Source organism: Balaenoptera acutorostrata, chromosome 12 (assembly GCF_949987535.1).
Source record: "Balaenoptera acutorostrata chromosome 12, mBalAcu1.1, whole genome shotgun sequence".
Classification (NCBI taxonomy): domain Eukaryota; kingdom Metazoa; phylum Chordata; class Mammalia; order Artiodactyla; family Balaenopteridae; genus Balaenoptera; species Balaenoptera acutorostrata.
In genome coordinates, this window is record NC_080075.1 from 33370909 (window position 1) to 33395775 (window position 24867).

The 24867-nt window shown below is 48.0% G+C and overlaps 1 protein-coding gene across 2 annotated transcripts in view; it reads left to right on the plus strand.

Annotated features, from left to right (window-relative positions):
* The window catches only part of TGFA (transforming growth factor alpha), a 106247-nt gene that overhangs the window by 24207 nt on the left and 57173 nt on the right, over positions 1-24867 (plus strand). For both annotated transcript variants that reach the window (XM_007175564.3, XM_057558432.1), the window contains exon 2: positions 12445-12498. In XM_007175564.3, coding sequence (XP_007175626.2) covers positions 12445-12498 — 54 coding nt within the window. The remainder of the gene's footprint in view (positions 1-12444; positions 12499-24867) is intronic.

Genomic DNA, 24867 nt, shown 5'->3' on the forward strand with positions numbered 1-24867 from the left:
CCGTTCATGTGGCTGCCGGCTTGTTCCATCTCCCCGGAGTTTAGGGTGCTTCTGCCCGCGTGCCTTTGGAGGCTGAATGACCTGTGGTTGAAGGGACTTTCCCTGCTGGGGTCGGGAATTTCTCAGCAAGGTGCACTATTGGCATCCTAGGCAGGACAAAGTCCTGTGCATCACAGCAATTTGGCATACCTGCTCTCACCCATTAAATACCAAGAGAGCCCCTCACGTCATTGTGACAATCAAAACTACCCCACCCGTTACCATATGCCCCCAGGAGGCCCTGCCAGCGATGAGAGCCCCTGGGCTAGGGGTGGTTTGGTCAGGGTCTCCTAGTTAAAAGGGGTCACTCTGAGTGCCTCTTGCCCACTCCTCATCCGGGCCCTTCTCAGCAGCTGGTACCTGCTGTTTTCACCCACATCCTTTTTCATCTACTCTCCCCTCTTCGTCCTCCTGCCCCTCACTTCCAGGGCCCAAGGAGAAGAACTTAGACATTTTTCCAGCCTGCAGGGTGCTGTGGGATTTCAAGAACTTCAGGGTGTTTTCCCTTAACTCTTGAAAATCTAGGCTTCTGAGGATTTGTTTTCTCCATTTGAACCCTGCTTCTCAATCAGTGGTCCTCGTGTAGTCAAGTGAGTTCCCCTAAGGGGTGTTCTGTGGTCAGCCCCGAGAACACAGAACACGATGGAAGGCTGACAGTGGCAATTAGCATTGGTGCAGCGCTGTACCCTCCATCCAACCCTCCCCCAGCCCCCAAGGCTGACGCTGCATTGATCTGAAATTCGGCCAAGTCACACTGGTGTTTATCTTGGCTCAAACCCCATGCCTCGTCATGCCTTCTACAGAGGGGACCCAGGGGTGTCCTGAGCGGAGCTGTGGGAAGGGATGAGTTTGTCATCACCCAGCTATTCACATGGAGGAAATGGGACAGAGTTCAAGGATTGCTTATTTTTTTTACCTCCCCGCTCGTAGCCTACTTCCAAGCCACTAGCGGTGAGTGATGTGTACATAGGGCCTTGACAGAGCTGAGGGATGGGCCTGGCTTTGTTGGGGCTGCCAAGAGGCTGACTCTGCTGGGCTGAGGTCCACACAGGCAGAGCCACTGCTGACCCTGGGCCCGGAGGATGGTAATTATGGGGACACCACAAGGCCGGGGGAAGCTGGGATAGGGCCAGTGGGCCTCCACGAAGCGGGAGGAGGCTTGGTGTTTGATTTCTGCAATTCCCGGCAGCTGAGGGGCCCGGGCCCTGCAGGTGGTGTCCTTGCATCTACCACTTGATCCCGGCCCTGTCTCAGGTCCACTCTCCCGCCCCTCCTTTCCTCCGGGACTCTGGGAAAATCGAGCGTGGCCCTTGGCACTGACACCTTTACTCCTCAAATCAGTGTCAGTCGGCTGCAGCGGGGTCGTGAGCACCTCCGCACAGCTTCCTGTGGCCTCGGAGCTCAGCCCTGGTAGAGCCTGTTGGTGATTCAGCGGCCGGGAAACTCCGGGAGGGCTCGGCGATACTCGCCCTGCTGCCCTGCAATCCCTGGCCTGGGCCCTCGGCCAGCCAGCATGGGAGCGGGGCCTGTGGAAGAGGAAGTTTGACTCAGTCGCCAGCCCTGGTCCAGGTCTTTGATAAACCCTCAGTTCTGCTTCCTCCTGATGAGAAAGGGTGGGGCACAGATGGGAGCGATCACAGGGCCCGCCTCGCCCAGAGGAGATGCTCTGTGCATCCTGGTTAACTTACTGTTTGGCAAAGATATTTTGCTCCTGTGTGCTGTTTGCTTTGTAGGAGGGGGTCCTCTCAGACCACCGGATCAGTAGGCAGCCCCGTTCTGTAAGGCTTTGACGTGGGTGGGTGTTGGGGAGAGCAGAGAGGAAGATACGTGTGTAGCAGTGTGAGGGGGTTGCATCACACCTGCCAGGCCTTAGAAACAAAGGTTTCTCAACAGGGCAGCACCCACCCCCTCCTGCAAGGGTCTCTGCGGACTTTTTATTTAGTCCTTTCTTTTTTGCATGTCTTCCAGAAGTCAGGATGAGCACGCCACCTCCTTTTATAGCTGCATTGCTTCTCTGATGCCTGTGCATGTGGTATAAGTCCTGGGCATTTATTAGGACCTTGACTCTATAAAGAGCCGAAAGCATTTTGCAAATATTCTCATTTGGCCTTTGAAGTACGGAAAGGAAGATAGTAATCTGTTCTCCTAAGTCAGAGATGGTGGGAGAAGAAGTCTGGGCCTGGGGGCTGCAAAGAAGTGAGGTCGGGGCAGCCTGACGGTTTTCCGGGCAGGAGAGAGCGAGTGAGAATATTTAAGAAGCCTGGGCTAGGTGGACACATTTGGGTGGAACAAAGGACTTGAATAGCGAGCGTGGGAGAGGCTCCCAGGACACAGGTGGGTGTGTTTGCTTCAGCCGTATCTTCCTGCTTTCTCATAAAGATTTCAGGAAAAACTGACAAAATAAGTTAAGGGTGTAAAACATTTCAGGGGTCGTCTCATCAGGTGATCAAACAACTCAGGGTCATCTTGGCATGATCTTGGTTCAGCAGACTTACTCCAGGCTCAGGAGAAGGGTGACGCTTCCCCAGCCTGAGTGGTCTTCTCTATATTCTAGTGAGACTCGTTAACCAGGATTGAAAGAGAAGAGGCATTTTAACTCAGCACCCGACTGAATGATGGTGCAGCCTGACTTCTGTAATGCAGTTCAGTGTGATGGTTTCTAAGGGTTGGAAGAATTATTCCTCACAAGAAGAGTACATTGCAGATGTTGTGAGAGAGGGGTCTTTGAGTCCCTCCCCTATCTCTGCAACCTCCAGAGCAGTCTCTGCCACGTAGTGGGTGCTCAGTAAACACTTGTTGAATGAGTGAATGCCAGGTTTCCGTGTTCTCCAACTCCACTGAAATCAGAAAAAGAACCGACACTGAGAGGTGTAGCTGGGGGAGAAGTGAGGGGGGAATTCCGGGGGGTCGGTGGGTTTTCCCACTCCCCACCTGCACGTTCTCAGTACTCACCCCCCTCCAACTCTGTTTTCAAGCTGGTGACCTCCTAGAGAAATCCAGTTCAACATACATGTATCCAAACCCTAAGTAGGTGGCAGGCATTGCACCAGGTGTGAGGGTAGAGATGAGTAGGACACAGCTGCCGACCTCGCTGGCCGGGAGGGGTGAGACGTGAAAACTTCTTAACTACAAGGTGGGATCTAATAAGGACGGCACTGAGGAAGAAATGATTGTTTCTGACATTTGAGCGAGGCTTTCAGAGGCGAATTTGTTTACAGGTAGAGGAAGGGGCTGGCCGACTCAGGGAGTAGCATGATAGAAATGGGAACTCTCAGTCATAGCAGCGACCACGTTGCATGGTTGTGATGGGCCACTCCATGTATTACACGTTTCTCCTGAGTCCCCTCACTCAGTCTTTACGGTAACCCTGTGTGGGAGACCAATACCGTTATCTCTTTTTCATAGCGGAGGAATCCGAGACTCAGGCAACTAAGCAAAGGTCACACAGCTGCAAGGACTCGAGTCAGGACCCTAGTGGCGTGAGCCCCAAGACACCGAGCTGAGTGAGGACAGGTCGTGTGCAGGGAAGGGGGACAGTGCCGGGCGGCTGGTGCCTAACAGGAGCGGGTGGGAGGAGCCAGATGGAAATGGGGTTTGGGACCAGGTTATGCACCTGAAATCTCTGCTTGGGACTTCTTGGCTGGGGGAGGGGCCTCTGTGAGCGGGGGTTTAGAGGGAAGGAGTCTGATGGCCCAGAAGTGCTCTGGAAGCTCACTTCTGGCAGCAGGAGCAAAGGTAAAAAAGCTGTTGTCAGGAAAACCAGTCAGGCAACTATTGTGATAGCCCAGGAGAGATGATGAGGCTGAATTGGGGCAGTGGGGATGCAGGGGGATGGATAAGGTGGAGGCAGGACGTGTAGGAGACCTTGGCTTGGATACAAGGTAAAGGAGAGGGAAGGGTCGATGACAGCTGTCGGGTCTTCAACCCCACCTAGAACGAAGGAGGAGGAGTGGAATGGTCAGGAGACAGGTGAGTTTATTTTGGAACACGACGTTTGAGGTACAGGCCTCTGGAGAGGGGTCAGGATTGGAGATGGTGTGTGGGACCTGGAAGTGGGAAAGTGTCTATGGGAACATGGGGTTTGTGTGTTGGCTTCAGCAGCCCATACTCATCTGCCTTCGATATAGTATGGAAGAGTCCATTTTCCTCCGACTTTGCATACACCATTTTATTTTATTTAATCCTTGCAATAGTCACGTGAGGAAGTGTTATCCTTATTTATGGATGAGGACACAGAGGCTCAGCGAGGTTAGATAACTTAGCCAAGGTCCCACAGTTAAGCAGTGGCAGAGCCAGGATTTGAACAAAGGTCTGACGGCAAGGCTCCTTTCTGCTCTGCCATAATAGACCCTGAGTCAGGAATAGAAAATGGTACAGGGTTGCAATGCAGGCACCCATCTGCCTGTCTCTTTCACCTCCCCATCCTGCATACTTGAGGTTTTTGAGATCCTCCCCATCTGAATACTTGAGGTTTTCCCATCCACAGATATATGGACAATACCCATGAGCATTCAGGTAACACTGGCTTATTTTCCACAGTGTCATAGTCATGAGGTATTGCCTTAGACGCATCAAGTTGGGCTTTGCTGCTTATGGCCACCCAGGGGTCATTAGGTAGGGTCCCAAGCTCACTGACCCAAGAGCGTTCCTCATGGACTGTAAGCTTGGAATATATCATCAAGCCGGTGTCAAGACTGCACTGAAGGGCTTCCCTGGGCGCAGTGGTTAAGAATCCACCTGAATGCAGGAGACACGAGTTCGAGCCCTGGTCCGGGAAGATCCCACATGCCGCGGAGCAACTAAGCCCGTGCACCACAACTACTGAGCCTGCGCTCTAGAGCCCACAAGCCACAACTACTGAAACCCGTACACCTAGAGCCCGTGCTCCACAACAAGAGAAGCCTGCAGACCGCATCGAGGAGGAGCCCCCGCTCTCTGCAACTAGAGAAAGCCCTCGCACAACAACAAAGACCCAACGCAGCCAAAAATAAATAAATTAATTTTTTTTTAAAAAAGTGCATTGAAGATGTAGAAATGAGAAGTGCCCTTTTAGGCTGCGGTTTTCGGATCTCTCCCGTCTTCTGGTATTTGATGGAAGTGCCATGCTAAACTGAAAGACCATATTACTGTAAACCGAGCGCACTCACTGAGATAAGCACACGCAGCCTGCATCTCGCCTGATCCTCGTTCAAGGCGAGGGATCCACCTACAAAGCATTGGAATGAGGCCAAGTATGTCCCCACCCCCCTTCCCCAGATAGATGGTTGAAGAAGATGCACGGCCCCATATTGTTCCAGAAGTTAAGGACTGGGCTGATCTTCTGGCCCAACTCTGTCATTTAAACGTAAGGAACCCAAGATTGAGAGGTGAAGGGACTTGCTAAAGGTGACACCATTCACGAATGACCCTAGTCTCTGGACCCCTTGGTAGCCTGCATATCCCAGTACGTCTGGCTTAGATCCAGGAGAAGAGGAGGAGGTGGACTTTTCTAGCATGTCTGTGTTCTTTGGCTGCACTTCATAGGGTAAGGGAAAGCGAAGGGGGGCCAGCTGGGCCCTGTAACATGAGCCTGCAACGTCTGTCACTTAGAAGCTGGGTGACCTTGGGCAGGTGACTTCCCCTCCTGTACCTCCACTTTCTCACCTCTGAAATGGGAGCACAAATAGTACCTGCTTCCTAGGACTGGCTTTGAGTATTGAATGAGATGATGCAGGGCATGTCATAAGTGCTCAAATGTTGCTGCTATTATTATTAATAACGTTATCAGCCACAATAGTAATTATGGCTGAACGGTGTGAGGAGGGAGCTCAGAAGACCAATCAGGCTCTGGTGGTCTTCCCTCTACCACCCGCCACTGACATACAAGTGTCTTCTCAGTTCATGTGTCCAATGTGGGGCTGTTTGGGCACAGGGTCAGAACCTCACTTGGGTGGGTTTGTAACTGAGAGCTGCCCTCTCCCTGCAGAGTTGGGAGAGTTTCTTTGCTCTGTGTGTCTGGACTCGCCACCTGAAACACAGCACTAACCATTTCAAGTAATTCCTCGATAAGATTCTCCTTGGGTAGCAGAGTCCAATCTGTGTTTTGAAAGCAGAGTTCCAGATGCTGGGATGGTGAAAGAAAGAGCCCTCTGTCCCATGAGCCCATCAGCCTAAGGTGATTCATTCCCGTGTCACATATTTCTAAACCCTCCTTGCCTTCCCCTGAGCTGTCCTAATCCCATCTGGCCAGTTCCTCCACAAATTCCTCTGCTGCTTTGCCTGCCATCCTCTGAAGCCAGTGTAACTGGTGTCTCTGTAAGTAGGAGCACTTGTGAATTGTCAGCTCTTCCTTGGAGAGAAATACTGCACTGGGGCGACGAGGATGCCTCGTGGCTGCTTTTGACCATGGCATTTATGGATATTCTCGAAGACGGGGCAGGCCCGGGTCTCCTGGTCCTACCAGCTTCCCTCCTTGTCCCTGTCTGCAGTGTGTTCCCTTTTTCTTTCTTCCAAATCAGTTCTGACCCTGAAGCCAGCATCTTCACCTGGCTATCAAACCTCTTGCATTTAAAAATACTGATAAAGTCACACAATATTGCAGTTTTTGCTATGCAGTTAAAAATCCTGCCATGTTTGCAGATAAAATTCAGATGTTGGAATATAATTCATAAGAAAAGATACCTTAGAATCTGGTACCAGAAGATACCAGCAGGCCCTAGGTTCCCCGTGACCCATTTCCATATATTTTTGTGCCCTATGTGGCTGTCCATGAGTGTCACCTGAAGACCTCATGCTGAGATGCAGGATTCTCACCTTCTAGGTACCACCCTCACTTCCTGAGCTCCTGCTCTGTCCCTTATGACCCTGCAACCCCAAGCATGGCAGGAGAGAAAGGGGGAATCCTGGCTACCCTCCAAACACCCACACTCCCTTCTGCCTCTCTCACCTGGTTCCTGCCCCTCTCATCTGCATTAGTTCTTTCTCCATAGGCCTTTGCTCGCCACCTCTAAATCCAAGGTATCCTTTTCTTTTTACATCTTTATTGGAGTATAATTGCTTTACAATGGTGTGTTAGTTTCTGCTTTATAACAAAGTGAATCAGCTATACATACACATATATCCCCATATCTCTTCCCTCTTGCGTCTCCCTCCCTCCCACTCTCCCTATCCCACCCCTCTAGGTGGTCACAAAGCACCAAGCTGATCTCCCTGTGCTATGCGGCTGCTTCCCACTAGCTATCTATTTTACGTTTGGTAGTGTATATATGTCCATGCCACTCTCTCACTTTGTCCCAGCTTACCCTTCCCCCTCCCCGTGTCCTGAAGTCCATTCTCTAGTAGGTCTGCGTCTTTATTCCTGTCTTGCCCCTAGGTTCTTCATGACCTTTTTTTTTTTTAAGATTCCATATATATGTGTTAGCATATGGTATTTGTTTTTCTCTTTCTGACTTACTTCACTCTATATGACAGACTCTAGGTCCATCCACCTCACTACAAATAACTCAATTTCGTTTCTTTTTATGGCTGAGTAATATTCCATTGTGTATATGTACCACATCTTCTTTATCCATTCATCTGTCGATGGACACTTAGGTTGCTTCCATGTCCTGGCTATTGTAAATAGAGCTGCAATGAACATTGTGGTACATGACCCTTTTTGAATTATGGTTTTCTCAGGGTATATGCCCAGGAGTGGGATTTCTGGGTCGTATGGTAGTTCTATTTTTAGTTTTTTAAGGAACCTCCATACTGTTCTCCATAGTGGCTGTATCAATTTACATTCCCACCAACAGTGCAAGAGGGTTCCCTTTTCTCCACACCCTCTCCAGCATTTATTGTTTGTAGACTTTTTTTTTTTTTTTTTTGGTAGACTTTTTGATGATGGCCATTCTGACTGGTATGAGGTGTTACCTCATTGTAATTTTGATTTGCATTTCTCTAATGATTAGGATTGAAGACCTAAATGTAAGGCCAGCCACTATAAAACTCTTAGAGGAAAACATAGGCACAGTACTCTATGACATAAATCACAGCAAGATCCTTTTTGACCCACCTCCTAGAGAAATGGAAATAAAAACAAAAATAAACAAATGGGACCTAATGAAAAAGCTTTTGCACAGCAAATGAAACCATAAACAAGATGAAAAGACAACCCTCAGAATGGGAGGAAATATTTGCAAATGAAGCAACTGACAAAGGATTAATCTCCAAAATTTACAAGCAGCTCATGCAGCTCAATATCAAAAAAACAAACAACCCAATCCAAAAATGGGCAGAAGACCTAAATAGACATTTCTCCAAAGAAGATATACAGATTGCCAACAAACACATGAAAGAATGCTCAACATCACTAATCATTAGAGAAATGCACATCAAAACTACAATGAGGTATCACCTCACACCAGTCAGAATGGCCATCACCAGAACAGCTGATTTATACAGTGGAGTAGGTAGGAGCAAATACTGGCTGTATTAGAGGCCAGAGCAGGGCATGGTCAACTCTGCTGGGGTGACTGGGGGCCTGAGGCTGCTTCTTCCAGGCCAGGGCACTAGAGCTGAATGTCCACAGAGGAGGCGAGGCGGTCAGTAGGCCAGCAGGTGATGGGTGGAGGGTGTCCCGTGCTGCAGGCGCAGCCAGGTCCCGGCCCGTGCCTGAGTGAGGGCGTGCATGGAGGGGGCACCCTGCTCTGCGGCCTGGGGGTGGGGAGTGCCCAGCATCCGTCAGCAGCATTTCCCATTGGCCCAGAGGTGGGTGGGCTTCACAATGGCCCCATCCTGTGAGCTCACCAGATAAGTAGGCTAGCCTTTCTGTTGACATTCTTCCTGTTGGAAACGTCTGTCTGCATTCCAAACAGCTGAATTATAAGCACTGCAGCCCTTGTCCTTCCTGGAGGGCAGCCTGGGTTCCCAGTCTACCTCAAGGAACAGGGTCCGCCTTTCATAAGGTCTTTCTTCTGTTGCATGTGGTTTTCCCCTCACCACCACCCCCTTTTCTTTTTAAAGTTCACAAGGCAGGGATTCCCCTCTTTGGAGCTATTTAAACAGAAATGGGGTGCTGGCAGGAGCAGCCTAGAAGGGATTCCTGGCCCAGAGGGAGGGAGGCTGGCTGGGTGGCCCTGCGGCAGGCGAGGTCCGGCTTTGAACCTCAGGCAGAGGCACCTGTGGCTGCCAGGCCTCCGTCTGGAGTGTGTGTCGTCTCCCCGGAGCTGTCGACTGTGGCGCTGTCCCCGGGCCTGGACTGTCCCCATCCAGGTGCTCCAGGGAAGGATTTCCTGTGCTTTTGATGAGCCTCGGAACCTGCCAAGTCCACATGTTTCTGGAAGGCCTCTGCACAGCCCAGGGGTGGGGGCTGGCAGTCTGGGCAGCTGGGCTTACGAATACTGGGCTGCAGGGAGCCTGGACAGTCACACCCTTGCCCCTTCTCGGCAGACGTTGCTCGCAGTGGGGGAATTGGAGGCAGTGGGAGTATCCCAAGAGGTAACTGACGTAGCCTCTGGAAAAGACGGATCAACCTGGAGGCTAAGCCTGCTGAATCTGTTGTCCGGACTCATTTGGGGGTTGTAACTGGTAAACACACACCTTCCAGTGTGTCATGACAGGCTATGGTCAGAAGGACTGGTGTTCGGGGTGGTAATTAAACACTGTCTTGGGCACAGGAGTTGGACAGACTTGAATTTGAATTTGGCTGCAGGAGCTTGGGCAGACTTCTCAACCTCTCTAAGCCTCAGTTTCCTCATCTGTAAAACCGGGTGTTTCCATGGGCTGGACCGGAAGGCAGGGAGGCCAGGAGGTGCCCTGTGTCATGGGTTATCGTGAGGACTAAATAAGATGATGCGTGTAAAAGCCAAGTGGTGGGCCTGAGAGTGGCACCTGTCCAATAAGGGGTATCCACCCACGTGAGAACTGAAAGAGGCCTGACCCTGTCATTTTGGTCTGGGACCCTCTTAGGGAGCCCACCACGTAGTGAAGGGAAAGCAGAGGGCTCACCTCCCATCACAGGGCCTCAGCTGAAGTTGTGCCTGAATGGAGATTGCAGAGAGAGCCCAGGGCACTAAAACGTTTTTCCATGGGAATGTGAGGGTATAGAAAGGAACTATTCTTCTCCTGTTGCTCAAATTATGAACAAAAACCCAGTGTCTTTCATCTGTGGAACATGGTGGTTTTGTAAACTCTAATTGGTTCCCAAGACATCTTTGCAAGTTAGCAGCTGAGAGCTCCCAGGTGAGGAGCAGAGGGGGCAAGGGGGCTCACCCCAAGTCTGCGGGAGCCCCCCTCCACGCACCCTGCAGGCTGGCGAGCATCTCTGTCCTGGCTAGAGTTGGACAGTATTCGCTTTCTTGTTCTGGTTTTGCTTAAGCAGAGGTCAGCGTGGAGCCCACTATACTGACTGACAGGATATGGGGCCGGGGAGGGAGATGGGAAGGTAATTCATTCGTTCAGGGACAGTTTGTGACAGGCCATTGGCACTTTCTGTCGAGAGGTATGCAAAGCATCCCCGAGTCGTTCCTTTTGGTACCACAGGTCACGGGCCACCTTTGGCCCAGAGTGGTTTGTGGTGGTGTCAGCAAAATCAGATTGTGACGGGTCCCCAGCTGACAGTGAGAAACCTCTAAGACTTTTTCTGGCTTTGATAGGAAAGCCTCATTTTAACGCTTGGTGTGCGGATTACAAACTCGGCCTTTTAGATATGTCCAGGGGAACCCTAAGACCATGCTTCCAAAGTTAGTGTCTATTGAGCAACAAGAAAGAATTGCACGGGGCAGATGTGTGATTTTACTAACTTTCTCTCCTTGTCCCCCACCGCCGACTGGTCTCCCCCAACCCAACTCCAGCACAAATGTCTGGTTCAACACTCTGTAGGAGTATTTGGGAAATCCATGCCAAGCCTGCAGTAAAAGCGGTCTGAAGTTTTTGAGATGTTTCTCATGTCAAAGGCCTGAAGGAAAGTCATGAGCAGATTGCCATATCTGTTGCAATGTGTTTCTCCCTTGAGAGTCAAGGGCTGGTGCGTCTACATGCTGAGGGACAGGAGAAAGGAGCCCTCACAGCCTGCACGGCAGGGGGCGAGCTGGTCCTGAGCATTGGGGTAGGGGTCACAGCGCAGAAGTTTCCCTGTTTTCTCTGCCGCCTCTGGGCTAACCTGCAGGCGGCCCAGCCTGTTAGCATGGCCACCACGGCGTCTTTTTGCAGTTTGGTTTTAGGAAGTCATTCTAACTTAGTTCATGCTGATTGCACAACTCAGAGAGATTCCTTTTTCATCAGAATTTTGCTGCTCTGTTTCCTGAAACCTCTGGTACTGTAACATGCTGGCATATAAGGTCATCTGCTGGCAGGGGCGGTTTCACAGGTGGTCACAGGATCTCCTGCTCAGGTGGGCCCTGGGCTTGGGGGGCTAACACCGCTGCCGCTGTGCACCTGCAGTCTTGAAATTCTTAACAGTTTTCTCTTTGCATTTGTATCTTGTAAATGAAGTTCAGTGGGACCGTGGGGTGTGCACCGGGGAGGACTTGGACCTCGCCTCCTGTGGTCCCACCTACCGTCACCTCCCTGCCTCCCCTGGGTGGGTTCTCACCCCTGCCACATGGGGCCTGGACACAAGAAAGGCTGGGGTGAGGTGTGCACACCCCACGGCATCCCGGGCAGGGCATGGTGGTAGCTGCCCCATCCTGGGCTGGCAGCCCCACTGCGTTTCCGTGGATGACTGACTCCCCTCCCCCTGTCCAGGTTGCCAGGGTGGATATTGCAACACCCTCGCGGGTCACCTGCCCACCTTGGGTTGGGGCGACTGGTTTCTGGGAAGAGGAAGCCCCTGACTAGGGTCCCCTGCCCCCAGCTGGGTCGCACACACCCATCCCGCCGCTGGGGGAGGGGAAGCGCGGCAGTGCGGGGTCACGTGCGCACTTGCGCGCTGTCGCTGGGGCCCAGGGCGTCCCTGAAGATCTGTGCTCACCCTGCAGGTCTCCTCATACCCCAGAGAGAGCAAGACCAGAAAGAGCAGATAAGAAACATCACGACATGCGCAACAGTGTGTAGGTACTTAAAGCCCCGGAACTGTACACTTAAAGAGGGTTAAGGTAGTAACTTCTATGTATGTTCTACCACAATAAAAATATTTATAAGGTGTTTTTAAAAAGACAGAAACAAGAAACATCATGACAAGTGGAGACAGAGAGACCAGGAAAGGAAGGGAAAAGCTTGATATTTTAGTAACTTAGAGTGCCCATTAGATAGGCACTTTTTTCCTGCTTTTTGGGCAGAGGGTCCCACGTCTTCACTTTGCACTGAGTTCCCCAAAGTACGTCACCAAGCCTGCCTTTGGCCACCTTGTGAAACTACCAAGTCTCCCTTGTAAGGGCCCACTCTCGAAGCCTGAGAACGTGGGCTGCTGGCCAAACTCTCACCTGTCCTCTCTTCTTCCCCTCACAGGTCTTTTGTTGGCTGTGTGCCAGGCCCTGGAGAACAGCACGTCCGCTCTGAGTGGTGAGTCCCGTCCCCTTGGGGTGGGGTGGTGTGCGGAGCATTGCACGGCGGCAGACCCTGGCTGCCTTGTGGAGCCTGAGCTCTAAGCTTCCTCCCGGGGCTCCTGCCCGCTGAGCTCCCGCACAGCTGTCCCCTGCACCCTCTCTGTCCTCTGTCCCAGGGGCCCAGGGAGCGCTCCTGGGAGGTCTTAACTGCTGGCCTCAGGGCTCGCCCTCTCCCTTCTCTGATCAGACAATCACTGTGGGCAGGGGTGCCAGAAAGCAGAGCCTGCACGACCCACAAGCTGGGAACCGTCACGTTCTAATCCATCTAAAGAAGAACCCAGATTCCTAAACCCTCGTCTCCTTCTGCCTGGTGATTTTGTTTAGTTATTTTCCAGTTTATTTTTTGACATTTGTAGTCATATTTCCCCGGTCTCGTTTGCAAGATCCTCGATCAACAGATTGGAAAGTTGGGAAACGTGGGAGGCAAACCATTCTCGGGCAGAGGATCACAGAAAGCATCGGCTTTTAGCATTTGTCCATGTGCGCTAATATTTTTATACAGTTAGTCATGGTGAGGAAACTATTTGGATTCCTGCTTTTTAAATTCAACGTTTGGAGTTGTGCGTTTTTCCATGTTGCTAGAAAGTCTTGAAATGTATCCTTTTAAAATGTCATGATGTTCCATTAAAACGGACATATGTGATTTAATTGGGCATTTCCCATGGGATATTTTTGTTGCCTCCAGTTTAAATTATAATGCTACATCTTGATGCCTAGAAGGTGTTTCCTTCTTTCGGATTCTTTCCTTGGGACATATCTCCAGGAGCAAGGATAAATATATTTATGAACCTTTTAACAAATTGCCAAATAGCTCTCCAAGTGAATTGAGCTGATTTTTACGCCAGCAATGCATGAGTCTGCCAGTTTCACTGTTCCCTCGTTGACATGGCGTATGCTCCCATCTGTTATTGCAGTGGCCCCTGCTCTGTTTCCCTAGTTATCTCAGGGAGGTGCCTGGGCAGGAGGTGGTCCTATGCATTCATAAATTCTCTAACCAACCACACAGTGTCCCTGGTACTTGGCTCTTCTCTTCTTCCAGACCTTTCCATCCAAACACAGTGGAGGTTGTGCATCCTTGATGCACTCGAACCATTAAGGTGTCCAAGCCACTTGGTGGCCCATGTTGCCACAGATGCCTTTCTTCCTCTGTGTTATTCTTTTCTGGGACTCGGGGTAGAAGGATCTGTCCCTCCCAAAGCGGTGCTTTTAGAGTCCAGGGTCTGCCAGAGTTTCCATGAAGTAGTTCTTTCACTTTTTAATTACTTCCCCCATCACAGAGGACACAGATATGGTATATAGGGAGGGGGAGATAGCTTTGTGAGTCCCCCATGCTGTTTTCAGAACTGCCCCAACCCCCCTCCTGGGATGCATTTACCCCCCAGGTGCATCTCCAGCTCCTGCTGGTCCTCACTGTAGGACCTGGTAGGCCAAGAGCCAGGATCTCCTCTAAGTCACTTGTAGGTGACAGCTTGTGATGATGGAAAATGTTGATGCTGCCTCCATGGGGATGGGTACTCCTGGTTATTTTATCCCCTCCTCCCATTGCATCCATTTGTACAAGAAAGGCCTAGGGGATGTCGTACCTCAGCCAGTCCCCTCAGGGGCCTGGCGTGGCTCCTGCTGAGGCCCTTTGGGGTTTCCCAGGCTCTTCTGGGTAGAAATGGGAAAACCTGTGACATTTATCCAAAAACTGACTGTCCTTGCTGCAGTAGTGACCAACCTGTCTTCCATCTTTCCTTTCTGGACTTGCTTCTGTGAGATAGTCTCAGGTCCTTGTTGATATCAGAGACATACTCTCCCTCATGATGATGTATGTTCAGAAAACAGTAGTTGTGTCCTGCCCTTTTGCACATGACCCTGTAACTGGCTGAGTCCCACTCTGTAGCCCAATGTGATGGGTGAGAGCAGAGGCAGTGCCACACCTTCTAGTGTCCGGGGGCCTTGAGATCTTGGAGTTGGTTGGTGATATGTGGAGAAGGGAGGTGGGCTGCCAATCTGGCCTCTGTATTGCTCTCTGTTTGATGGGTTACTTAGCTATGGCACTTGTGCCCCAGAGAGGTTAATGGAATAGTTCTTTCCATGTTTGCTTACTCTCTACCCTACCCCATTGGACCGAGACATGAGTCCAGAGAGGGCTGGGCTAGTTAGTGGACAAGTCCAAATGGTGATGGCCATGTCATAGCCACGCCTCCAAGGGCTAGGGCTTTGTGACTAAATCAGGCTTGTTTGCTCAACTTTCTCTTCCTTTAGGGTGACCTTCCTATCTCCTAGAAGACTCCCCAGGCCCTGGTAGGCCTTGACCATCCCATCCCACCCCCACTCTGTCCTCTCCAGACATGGCTAAAATCCTATTGTGGATGCAGCTCAAACTGGGGACCACCCCTGCCAGCCACACTCACTACCCCAGCACTGGGGTATGTGTGTATTTAACTCTTGACTAATTCAGGAAGTAAAACTATTTGTTACTGTTTATAATAGAAATCTTCATACATAGAAAAGGAGAAATAATAGTGAAATCAATCCCCATATACCCGTCACCCAGCTTCAACAGTTAGGATCACTCTGCAATTTTTCTTTCATCTATTCTCTCACCTTTTTGAGTTCTATCTTTGTTGGGATAGTTTAAAAACAAAGTCCATTTCACTTGTGAACACTGCTTATATCTAACAAGTAAGAACTTTAAAAACAAAACCATAGTTCAGTTACACCAACAAAAGCAACAAGAATTCTTTTTTTGTTAGATCCTTAAATATGGGGGATGGATGATGCTGAATTCAAATTTGTGCCACTTCATTTAATCTGCATTCCCTTTGTCACAAGATTAGACGTTTTAGTTTTTTTTTTTTTTTATTGTTCTAGATTTTTTTTTTTTCCTCACGTGGCATGCAGGATCTTAGTTCCGCAATCAGGGATCGAACCCGTGCCCCCCTGCAGTGGAACTGAGGAATCTTAACCACTGGACCGCCAGGGAAGTCCCTAATTTTCATTCCCTTTGATGTTTTCATATTTTGCTTTCTACTTATATTTCCTTTCAGGTCAACACTGCTTTTGTAAAATGTGCTCATTTATATACTGGGTGACTGACTTTCACATCTGAGTCCCTCCTAACCCTTATGCTCTGAATGTTGGTGGGCTCATTTACTAAATCCTAAAACTATCCATTTAGGTGTGAAGATGGGTTGTTTTAGGACAGAAGCTATGAGAGCTTCACCCATGGCATAAATATGCAGGTCTCTTCACTCTAAGAGTTGATTGGAATGAGAAACAGTAATGGACATAAGAAGGTTTCGGTACATTCCTGATTGATGGTGCTGGAGCAAAGGACTGCAGGCATACTCAGAATTAAGCTCTAACATTTTGATGGAGCAGCGTAGAGAGAAAATTGCAAACTCCATGTGCCAATCAGGAGTAGAATATGAGCTTGAAGGAACAGGGGCTGATCCCATGTGGCTTTCTTGTGCTTTTCCCCCCAAAAAGTTCAATGTTCTCATGACTTCATGGTTGCTCCTGACTTTCTTGTTGAGGTTTCATTGGTTTCTTCCAATCTTCCTTTTAATAAAGCCCTATATGTGGAGGGTACATGATGCCAGAGGCATGGGAAACTGGCATTATTGTCATCAGTAAATGCTTCTCAGACATCTGCTTTGGGTGGGACATTGGAGGGATACATGCCTTAGGCTGAAGGTTAGGAATCCTGGGCATTGGGCCCATCTGGTCTGAGTTTTGTTGAGTCCCTGGGCAAGTTATTCATCTGGTTCCTGTTTGGATCTTAGTTTCCTCATCTGTTGACCTTGAATCAGAAATAACCTGTGAAGTTTTTCACGTGATCACTCTGATGGATAGATAGAGACTGCTTGGAAAACTTTGCTGAGGATTATAAGGCTGCCTTCAGACTGTTAGGAAATATGGCAGTGATCAACTGGCGATGCCTGCCACAGGCCTCAGATAGGCTGGTGGTAGTGTGACCGCCATGTATCTCATTCTCTTGGAGCCAGGTGCTATTTTACATTCAGGTTCTAACATTATAGTTACTGGACAACTTCTGTGTCCTTGTCCCCACTACACAGGTGAACCAATAATGAGAACCCATAATGAGAGCCTCATAGTGACAGAAGGCACCCACAGCTGCCTGCTTAGTGCATGATTTAGAAAATAATTGCTACAAGAGTGAAGTCAGTAGTCTGGGGGTCAGGACAGAAAATTTTGTATCTGGTTGGTTGTCAATTTGTAAAGCATGCAGAGAAACATTAGCTGGAGGCAAGATGAGGGTGGCAGGCAGCACCTACAGCTTAGAGCTTCGCATCCTTCACAAAGAGTTACAACCTATCTTCAAAGGCACCTTTTAATGCCCCTGACAAGGGACAGAATGCATCCTGGTTAAGTTGTTGGGTGGCTGCTTGCTTAACCCTCCGAAATGTTGCGTAGTTCCCACGCTGCCCATGAGGTTCTCATGTTTTCGTGAGACTTGCTCTAATGACCGAGGGGTGTGGTGAGGGCCTTGCTCAGGCACCTGGGAGCCAGGCTTCCTGTGCTATCTTCCTTGCACGATCTGGGTACTCGGGGTGGCTCTTTAAACCTCTGAATTCTGCTCCTTCCTCTAGCCTGTGTCTAATGACCCCCACCGGGAACTGGGCAGTGTTGGAAGCCTTACTTAATTTAGCATCTGGGCGACTTCAGAGGCGATGATAAAAGACCATGGAAAATTCACAGTGCTGTTATTCATGGGGAAGGTCACTCTTATCGGCTTGCTTGGGGAGATGGTGGTCAGATTTTGGTGGGGACTTTGGGCTTAACTATGTTGAGAAGGGCGAGTTTGGGCTGGGGGTGCAGAGAGAGGGCAAATCCGATTATAGGGAGCAGTCTTTGAAGGCGTTACTTGTTTGGAAAACAGGTAGAACATGGGTCAGCCAGCAAGCAAGGGATCTGTTTATTGCTCATCTCACCTAACAAAAGCTTTTCAGAACTGCAAACCACTTCCCCGTTCCATTGTCTGGAGTTTTCCCACGTGGAGCTGAAGTCATTCTAAAATTAGAAAGCTCACGTGTTCTACCCAGGTACATGGTTCACTGTTCCAAATATGTGTCTGTAGCACAAGAGACTTGGTATGACTTTGTTAGGGGCTAAAGGCACAGACAGCCATAGGTGCTGGGACTAGCTCACTTCAGAGGACACTTAGTGGACCGTGGAGCCTCAGGAGAGAAAGAGGGATTCGTTCTCCTTTCCTCATTTTACCTTTTACTTTCTGCAGAGGAAACTGTGCTGGATCAGAGGGAAGTTTGCTTGGGGTAGTAGACAGGCCATAGGATGTGGAATCCAGGATCGTTCATTCTGACTCACTAGCTGTGTGACATCTGTAGTGCTCTTAAATCTCCCTGAACCCCAGCTCCCCCTCGATAAAATTAAGGAGTTGGATTAAGGCAGTCTTTTCAAACTGTGAGTCACAAAATCGCTTCAGTGGGTCACAACCAACATTTTTTACAAGGAGATTGAATAGTTTAGACTAGACAATTTCAGAGTGCATTACATGAAGGAAAGTCAGGTAGTGTTTCATGATACTCTTGTTTTGGTTATTCATGGATTTATATATTGGCATTCTGCATTCGTTTACTTGTGTAAGCTGCACCCATACTGCATCCTCTGTAATTTCCATATTTGATTTCTTCAGCGTAAGAACTTAGACGCTTGCAAAGTAAGTGCTGTAAATCTTTGTAGATTTACCTATACTTTTCCCCCCATACACCTAGTCCTTTTTAGTTGTCTTGTTCACCCCTAATTTGACAGCAGTTTTTTTTTTTTAACATCTTTATTGGAGTACAATTGCTTTACAATGGTGTGTTAGTTTCTGCTTTATAACAAAGTGAATCAGCTATACATACACATATATCCCCATATCTCCTCCCTCTTGCATCTCCTTCCCACCCTCCCTATCCCACCCATCTAGGTGGACACAAAGCACCGAGCTGATCTCCCTGTGCTATGTGGCTGCTTCCCACTAGCTATCTATTTTACATTTGGTAGTGTGTATATGACAGCAGTTCTTTTTTATCTACTCACCTTTATCAAATCTTTCCAGAACACTCCACTTACAATAGAAACAACAGCTCTTTCCTTATGCATAGATATGTCATTAGTTTATGTAATATGTAGTTAAATTATGTAAATACAATAATGAGTGCAACTGACATAAACAGGTTTGGGAACAAACACACATGTCCTCTTGGTAAATATATAGCTTCACTGGTAAAAACAGAAATGGGCTGGTAAGCTAGAGTAGCCAACTAATTGAGCTTTTGCACGCTGAGGACATTGGTCTAGTTGTTTTAACAAAGGAATGGAGAGCATGGATTGGGTAAATCAAGGCCCTGGTTTAAGTTGATCTCAGATAGGAGAGCATCTACCAGCTTTGAAAAAAGCAAAGCAAGTGACACAACTCCTGGATTTCTAAAAATCAAGGCCTATAGAAACCTACTGTTCTCCCACTTTTTAGTTTTCAACTTTTATTTAACACACTTATTAAGTACTATCTTATACCAGCTGTTGTGCTAGGCCCTGGAGATACACATGAGAAGTAACTATGAGCCCTGACATCAGCGAGCATAGGGTCAGGCAGATGATGATGATGATTTTTACATCTCAGAGTAAATCATAAACATAGACCATGTGATCTACCATATGGATTTCTTTGAGGAAAACACCTGCTTCTACTATATTCAGACTTCCCATTTTTAATCCAAGTGCCAAACTGTATACTTTTTATTTTCTTTGATAAATTGCTTCGTGCTCAGTTTGGCCTGTGGTGCCGAGCTGGTTTTCCATCTGATTGATCACCCGTCTGGGCTGTGGTTGGCATCTGTGGAGCTGGCAAAATCCACAGAATTGCTGAGTAGTGAGGCCCCACAGATTGTGGCCATTTAGTCTGCACCTACCATGAAGATCATTCTAATACCAGTTCATTCCATCTCTGCGCCACTTAGCTCAGAGTCTCAAGAGAGAGAATTGGATCGGTTTGTCCCCCTTGGTCAAGTGGTAACCCAACAGCTGTGGCAGGACTGGGAAGGGGAAGCTGCAGGTAACAAGGTGCCAAAGATCAACAAAGATTTATTGAGCACTTATTATGTGCCAGGCCCTGATCAAAATAAAGTCTCTGTTTTTAAGAACCTTATACTCCTCTGGGAAAGATAGACATACTATTATATTTTTATCTATCAAATCGGCACATTTTTGAGAATGGCAACACTGAGTGCTGGTGTGTGTGAGGTGAGACAGCTATATATTGCTTATGGATGTGCATATTGACTTTCTGGGAAAGAGCTTAGTATTAATGGGGAACTTGATTCCTTAGTATTAGTAAGAACCTTAAAATTGTCCGTGCCCTGTGACTCAACAGTTACACTTTTAGCCATCTATTTTACAAAAATAACCAGAGATGTTAGGTTATTATCCATTATAGTAAAATATAGCCAATTTAAATGTCAGCAAGAAGGAAATAGTTATGGGACAGGTGGATAGATTTTAAATGAAAGCCCTTTAAAATCATGCTGAAGAATATTTAACGATATGGGAGAATGCACATGTAAATAAACAGAAAAAGTAGTATATAAAATTGAAAATAATATCTCAGAATTGTACAGAGAGATGCAAAAATAAAGGGCAAACATCATATGGTATTAACATTAATTATCTCTGGCTAATGGGAATATAGGTGATTTTAATTTCCTTTGTACTTTCCTGTTTTTCTACCCTGTCTACAGCAAGCATGTTTTAATACTATAGTCAGAAATAAAAGGAGCTACATTTTTTTAAATAAATTTACTTATTTATTTATTTATTTGGCTGCGTTGGGTCTTTGTTGCTGCACGCGGGCTTTCTCTAGTTGCAGCAGCGGGGGCTACTCTTCGTTGTGGTGCGTGGGCTTCTCATTGCGGTGGCTTCTGCTGTTGCAGAGCACGGGCTCTAGGTGCGCGGGCTTCAGTAGTTGTGGCTCGTGGGCTCTAGAGCGCAGGCTCAGTAGTTGTGGCTCACTGGCTTAGTTGCCCCGCGGCATGTGGGATCTTCCCGGACCAGGGCTCGAACCCATGTCCCCTGCATTGGCAGGCGGGTTCTTAACCACTACGCCACAAGGGAAGTCCCGAAAGGAGCCACATTTTTAAAAAGAAAGAAAAGGCTGTGGCTGACATCCTTCCCTGCAGGTCTGTTGGCCAGTACAGGTTGAATACAGGCTGCCTCGGTCTTGCTGTCTCAGGGCTGCAGCTGTCACTGAGGCTCGGGCAGTGCCGCTGTTTCTGGACCACAGGGACCTGCCATACTGGCCTGCATGAGGGCTGCCCCAGGCCCTGCAGCTTGGCACCCACCCCCAGGGACCTCACTGTCTGGACATGTTGACCCCAACAGAATAATTGCCAGTTCACCTCCAAGTTCTGGGGATGCTCATCCAAACTCTTCTTGGGTGACCCTTTGGCTCCTAAATCCTGATCCACTTTTTTTTTTTAATTTTTATTTATTTATTTTTGGCTTCATTGGGTCTTCGCAGCTGCGCACGGGCTTCTCATCGCAGTGGCTTCTCTTGCTGCGGAGCATGGGCTCTAGGCGCGCAAGCCCTAGAGCACGCAGCCTCAGTAGTTGTGGCTCATGGACTCTAGAGCAAAGGCTCAGTAGTTGTGGCACACGGGCTTAGCTGCTCCGCGGCATGTGGGTTCTTCCCGGACCAGGGCTGCCAATCTCCTGCATTGGCAGGCAGATTCTTAACCACTGCGCCACCAGGGAAGCCCCTGATCCAGTTTTATCTCTGGGTTTCAACAGAGAGGCTGGGCTTTCCCAGGCCCCCAGCCCTAGAGTCAGTCTCTAGAATGTGAAAACTCTGGAACTGGACAGAGTTCAGATTCTCCCTCTGCCACTTACTAGCTGTGAGACCTTAAGCAAATTACCTAACCTCTCTGTACCTCAGCTTCCTTATCTACGAAATAGGAATAATAGGACCTGCTCTTAGGGTTGTTGTGAGGGTTAAAAGATTACATGTAAAACACTTGGAGCTGTGTGCACACACACATAGGTACTCTGCTGCTACCCCTCTTACTATATTATTGGTGGTGCACATGTCATGACGCGAGACCTGTATCTTTATGGGTGCTTTTATCCCCTGCAGTTAAGTTCTAAGGCAGTGGTTCTCGTGTATCAATGTGCAGAACAGTCATCCTGCTGACTGTGTTAAAATGCAGATTTCTGGGCCCCCGTCATCATGTGGCCCAAATCAGCACTTCTGGTCCTCAACCACATTTTGCTAAGGCCCGATGGGAAGAAGGCGAGTGGTACACACCCTTGTAGGCTGAGGGGCTTTCTCCTTAAGACAACAGCCCCTCCCCGTCCCTGGAGTTCTTGCTCCTTCGCCGGACAGAACCGGTTTCTGGGAGTCCGTGAAATGTTTGTGTTCCAGGACTGACTTACTAGCATTCACCTGGAAGCTTGGTAAAGACAACCCAAAACCTCAGAACTTGCGCCATCACCTCAAAACATCCTCTTTCTTGTTACCCTTGCTGTGATGAAATGATGAACACGGAGGCTTTTGGGTAAGGCATCAGCTTTGTTTTCTGAGAGCCTGACCCAAACCTCCTGCTTCTGAGTTTGGGGAACAGCCTGGGTGTCTGGTTATTTACTAATGAAGGGACCTTTAGCCGTTTTGATCGAGCCAGGTTCAGATGTCCTCCTAGCAGCCTCAGTAACTTTGATTTACAGTTTCATTCTGAATCTCTCTTCTTCGTTTCCTGTCCGGAAAGTTATTGTGCAACTTTCTTATCAGAATGTGTAACAGAAGGTGATTTCACATGTTTGACCATTTAATCACTAGGTTGCACTGACTAAAATGTTTCTTAAATACCAAAACATCCTAGCACTAAACAAGGGGGGAAATGGCTAAGATGAAATAGAATGAAGGGCTCAGTTTTACTCATGCCATGGAGCTGGGTTCAGAAGAAGGATGCTTTTCTTCTCAGTTGTCATTTAGCAGCCTGCCTAGGAAGCTGTCTTTCTGGCCCTTTTTGTCCTGACTATTGAGGGCTTGGGATATAATAAACATCTCTCCCTGCCTTACACAGTAGGTCTAGGAAGGCATTTTTTGAATCTTGAAAGTGAAAAATGTTAGCTCTTACTAGGAAATCTGGCACTAATGAATCTTCCTGGTGCTCTGGGGCATGACAAATGGAAATATAATCATGAATCACGTAACCATCCACAGGAGCCTCTGTAAAAGTCTGGGTCTAGCAGGCTTTCCACCTGATATCCTGTTAAATAACCACAGCCCAGCACAGTGAAAGGCTCTAGAAACCTAGATGCACATCTAACCAGATGATAACCATATCATAGTTGTCATTGTAGGCAGTTTCCTAAGGATTTAACCCTAAGTCGGTGCTTCCCAACCTTTTTCAGAATAAAAACCCAATTTGAACATCAAAAGTATGTGACACCTCATGGATAGTAGTTGTGCCTTTAATATTAAATTAATTAATATATGAAAGCTGCAATGAGAACTCAGGAACACTTTGAAGTAAATTTGTATTTTATCGATCACAGTAGAGTTCACATAGTAATGTGACCTCACACTTATAGAACTCTCACTGTATGCTGGATACTTTTCTATATATCCGCATTTAATTCCTAGAACTCTAGGAAGAAGGTACTATCATTAGCCCCATTTTACAGTTGGCAAAACTGAGGCACAGAGAAGTTAAGTAACTTGCCCAAGATCACATAGAAAGCGGCAGAACTGGGCTTTGAACCCAGGTAATAGCATTGTTGTAAGCACTTCACCACTAGGCTTTAAAAATATACACACAGAGATACACGTGTATCATTCAAACAACAGATATTGCTTGAGGTAAGATTTACCAACACCTAGCATTAAATAACTCTCTAATTCTCTTTTTTTCTACCTTCCACAAGACAAATTAGGAACTACTTTCTTGGGTTTTTAATCCTCTTTTCCACTAAAAATTAGACCTACATCTTAAAGCAAAGCATGGGCATGTATATGTATGTATACACGTGTGCACATGTGAGTGCTCATGTGTGAGCATATATGTATACATATATAAACTTCTATTTAATTTTATATTCTTCGTAACACAAAACTGTGGAATCTTCCTTTATGCATTTATTCTTCCATTCAACAAAGACTAACTCAATCCTAGGATATGCTGAGTCCCAGGGGAACAACTAAGACATCGTTCCTGCCCTTGAGAATCTCGGCATCTCAGGGCAGAAGTGTCACACCCTCGGGTGGCACATGTGCTGTCGGGTGGCTGCACGAGGTGCTGAGGGAGAGAGGGAACCTAAACTTGTTCTTTGGGAGGCATCAGGGAAGGCTTCTCACAGGAAGTGACTTTTGAACTGAGTTTCGGAGGCCGAGATGGAGTTAGGCAGGCAGACTTTTGGGGAGAGGACGTGCTTGCAGGTGTGTGGAGGTGAGGCTGGAAGAAAGCGGTAGCCAGCTGAGGAAGACCGTGCGTGGACTTTGTTCTGAGGTGTATAGACTATTATCATTGTAAATGTTTGCATAGATCTAGTCACAGAAAGGTGCTTCCTAAGGGAACCTTTTCATAGATTTACCTAAGGTGGTTGTAACTCGGCTTTTGAAACACAAGGGGTTAGATCTAGAGGACTCCAAGGTCACAAAGTCCATGTGGGTAATAACACAGCCCTCCCACTCTTTAGCTTTGTCGTGTGTGGTGGCCCCATTTGCTAGCCGCCTTGGGTGTATATCCAGTGGAAGTGGTTAGAAATTCTCAGTTATTCTTGGAGCTTCAGTTTTACTTGATTTCAGCTTCTCATTAGCAGGTGAGGGAATTATGCCTTTTCACCTACTTAAGTGTGGCTTGATGAAAAGGTGCCTAAAAATAAAAATCATAAGGCTGATAGCACAGTAGTTACAGTAGAATCTAGAGTCAGCCTGGATTCAGGTCTTAACTGTGCCCTTTGGGGACTGTGATCTCAGGCAAGTTAACTATTCTGTGCCTCAGTTTCCCCATCTGTAAAGTAGAGGTAACAACAGAGCATCCTTCACAGGGTCATTGTGAGGTTGAAAGAGATGACCTGTAAAGTGCTCAAACAGGGCAAGGTGCAGAGTAAGGTCTGTGTATTGGTCACATAAATCTTTTCAAAGATAGTGAAAGCAGTGATATACATGTGAGAAATGGTGTTCGAAATACGGAGATGGCCTGAAGCAGTTGGTGGCCAGGACACGAGTTGAGTTTAAAGTTGTAAAGGACTGAGCCAGGGTACGCCATGTAACTCCACGCTCGGGGCTTGCCCTTGAAACTTAAAGGACAGTTCAGAG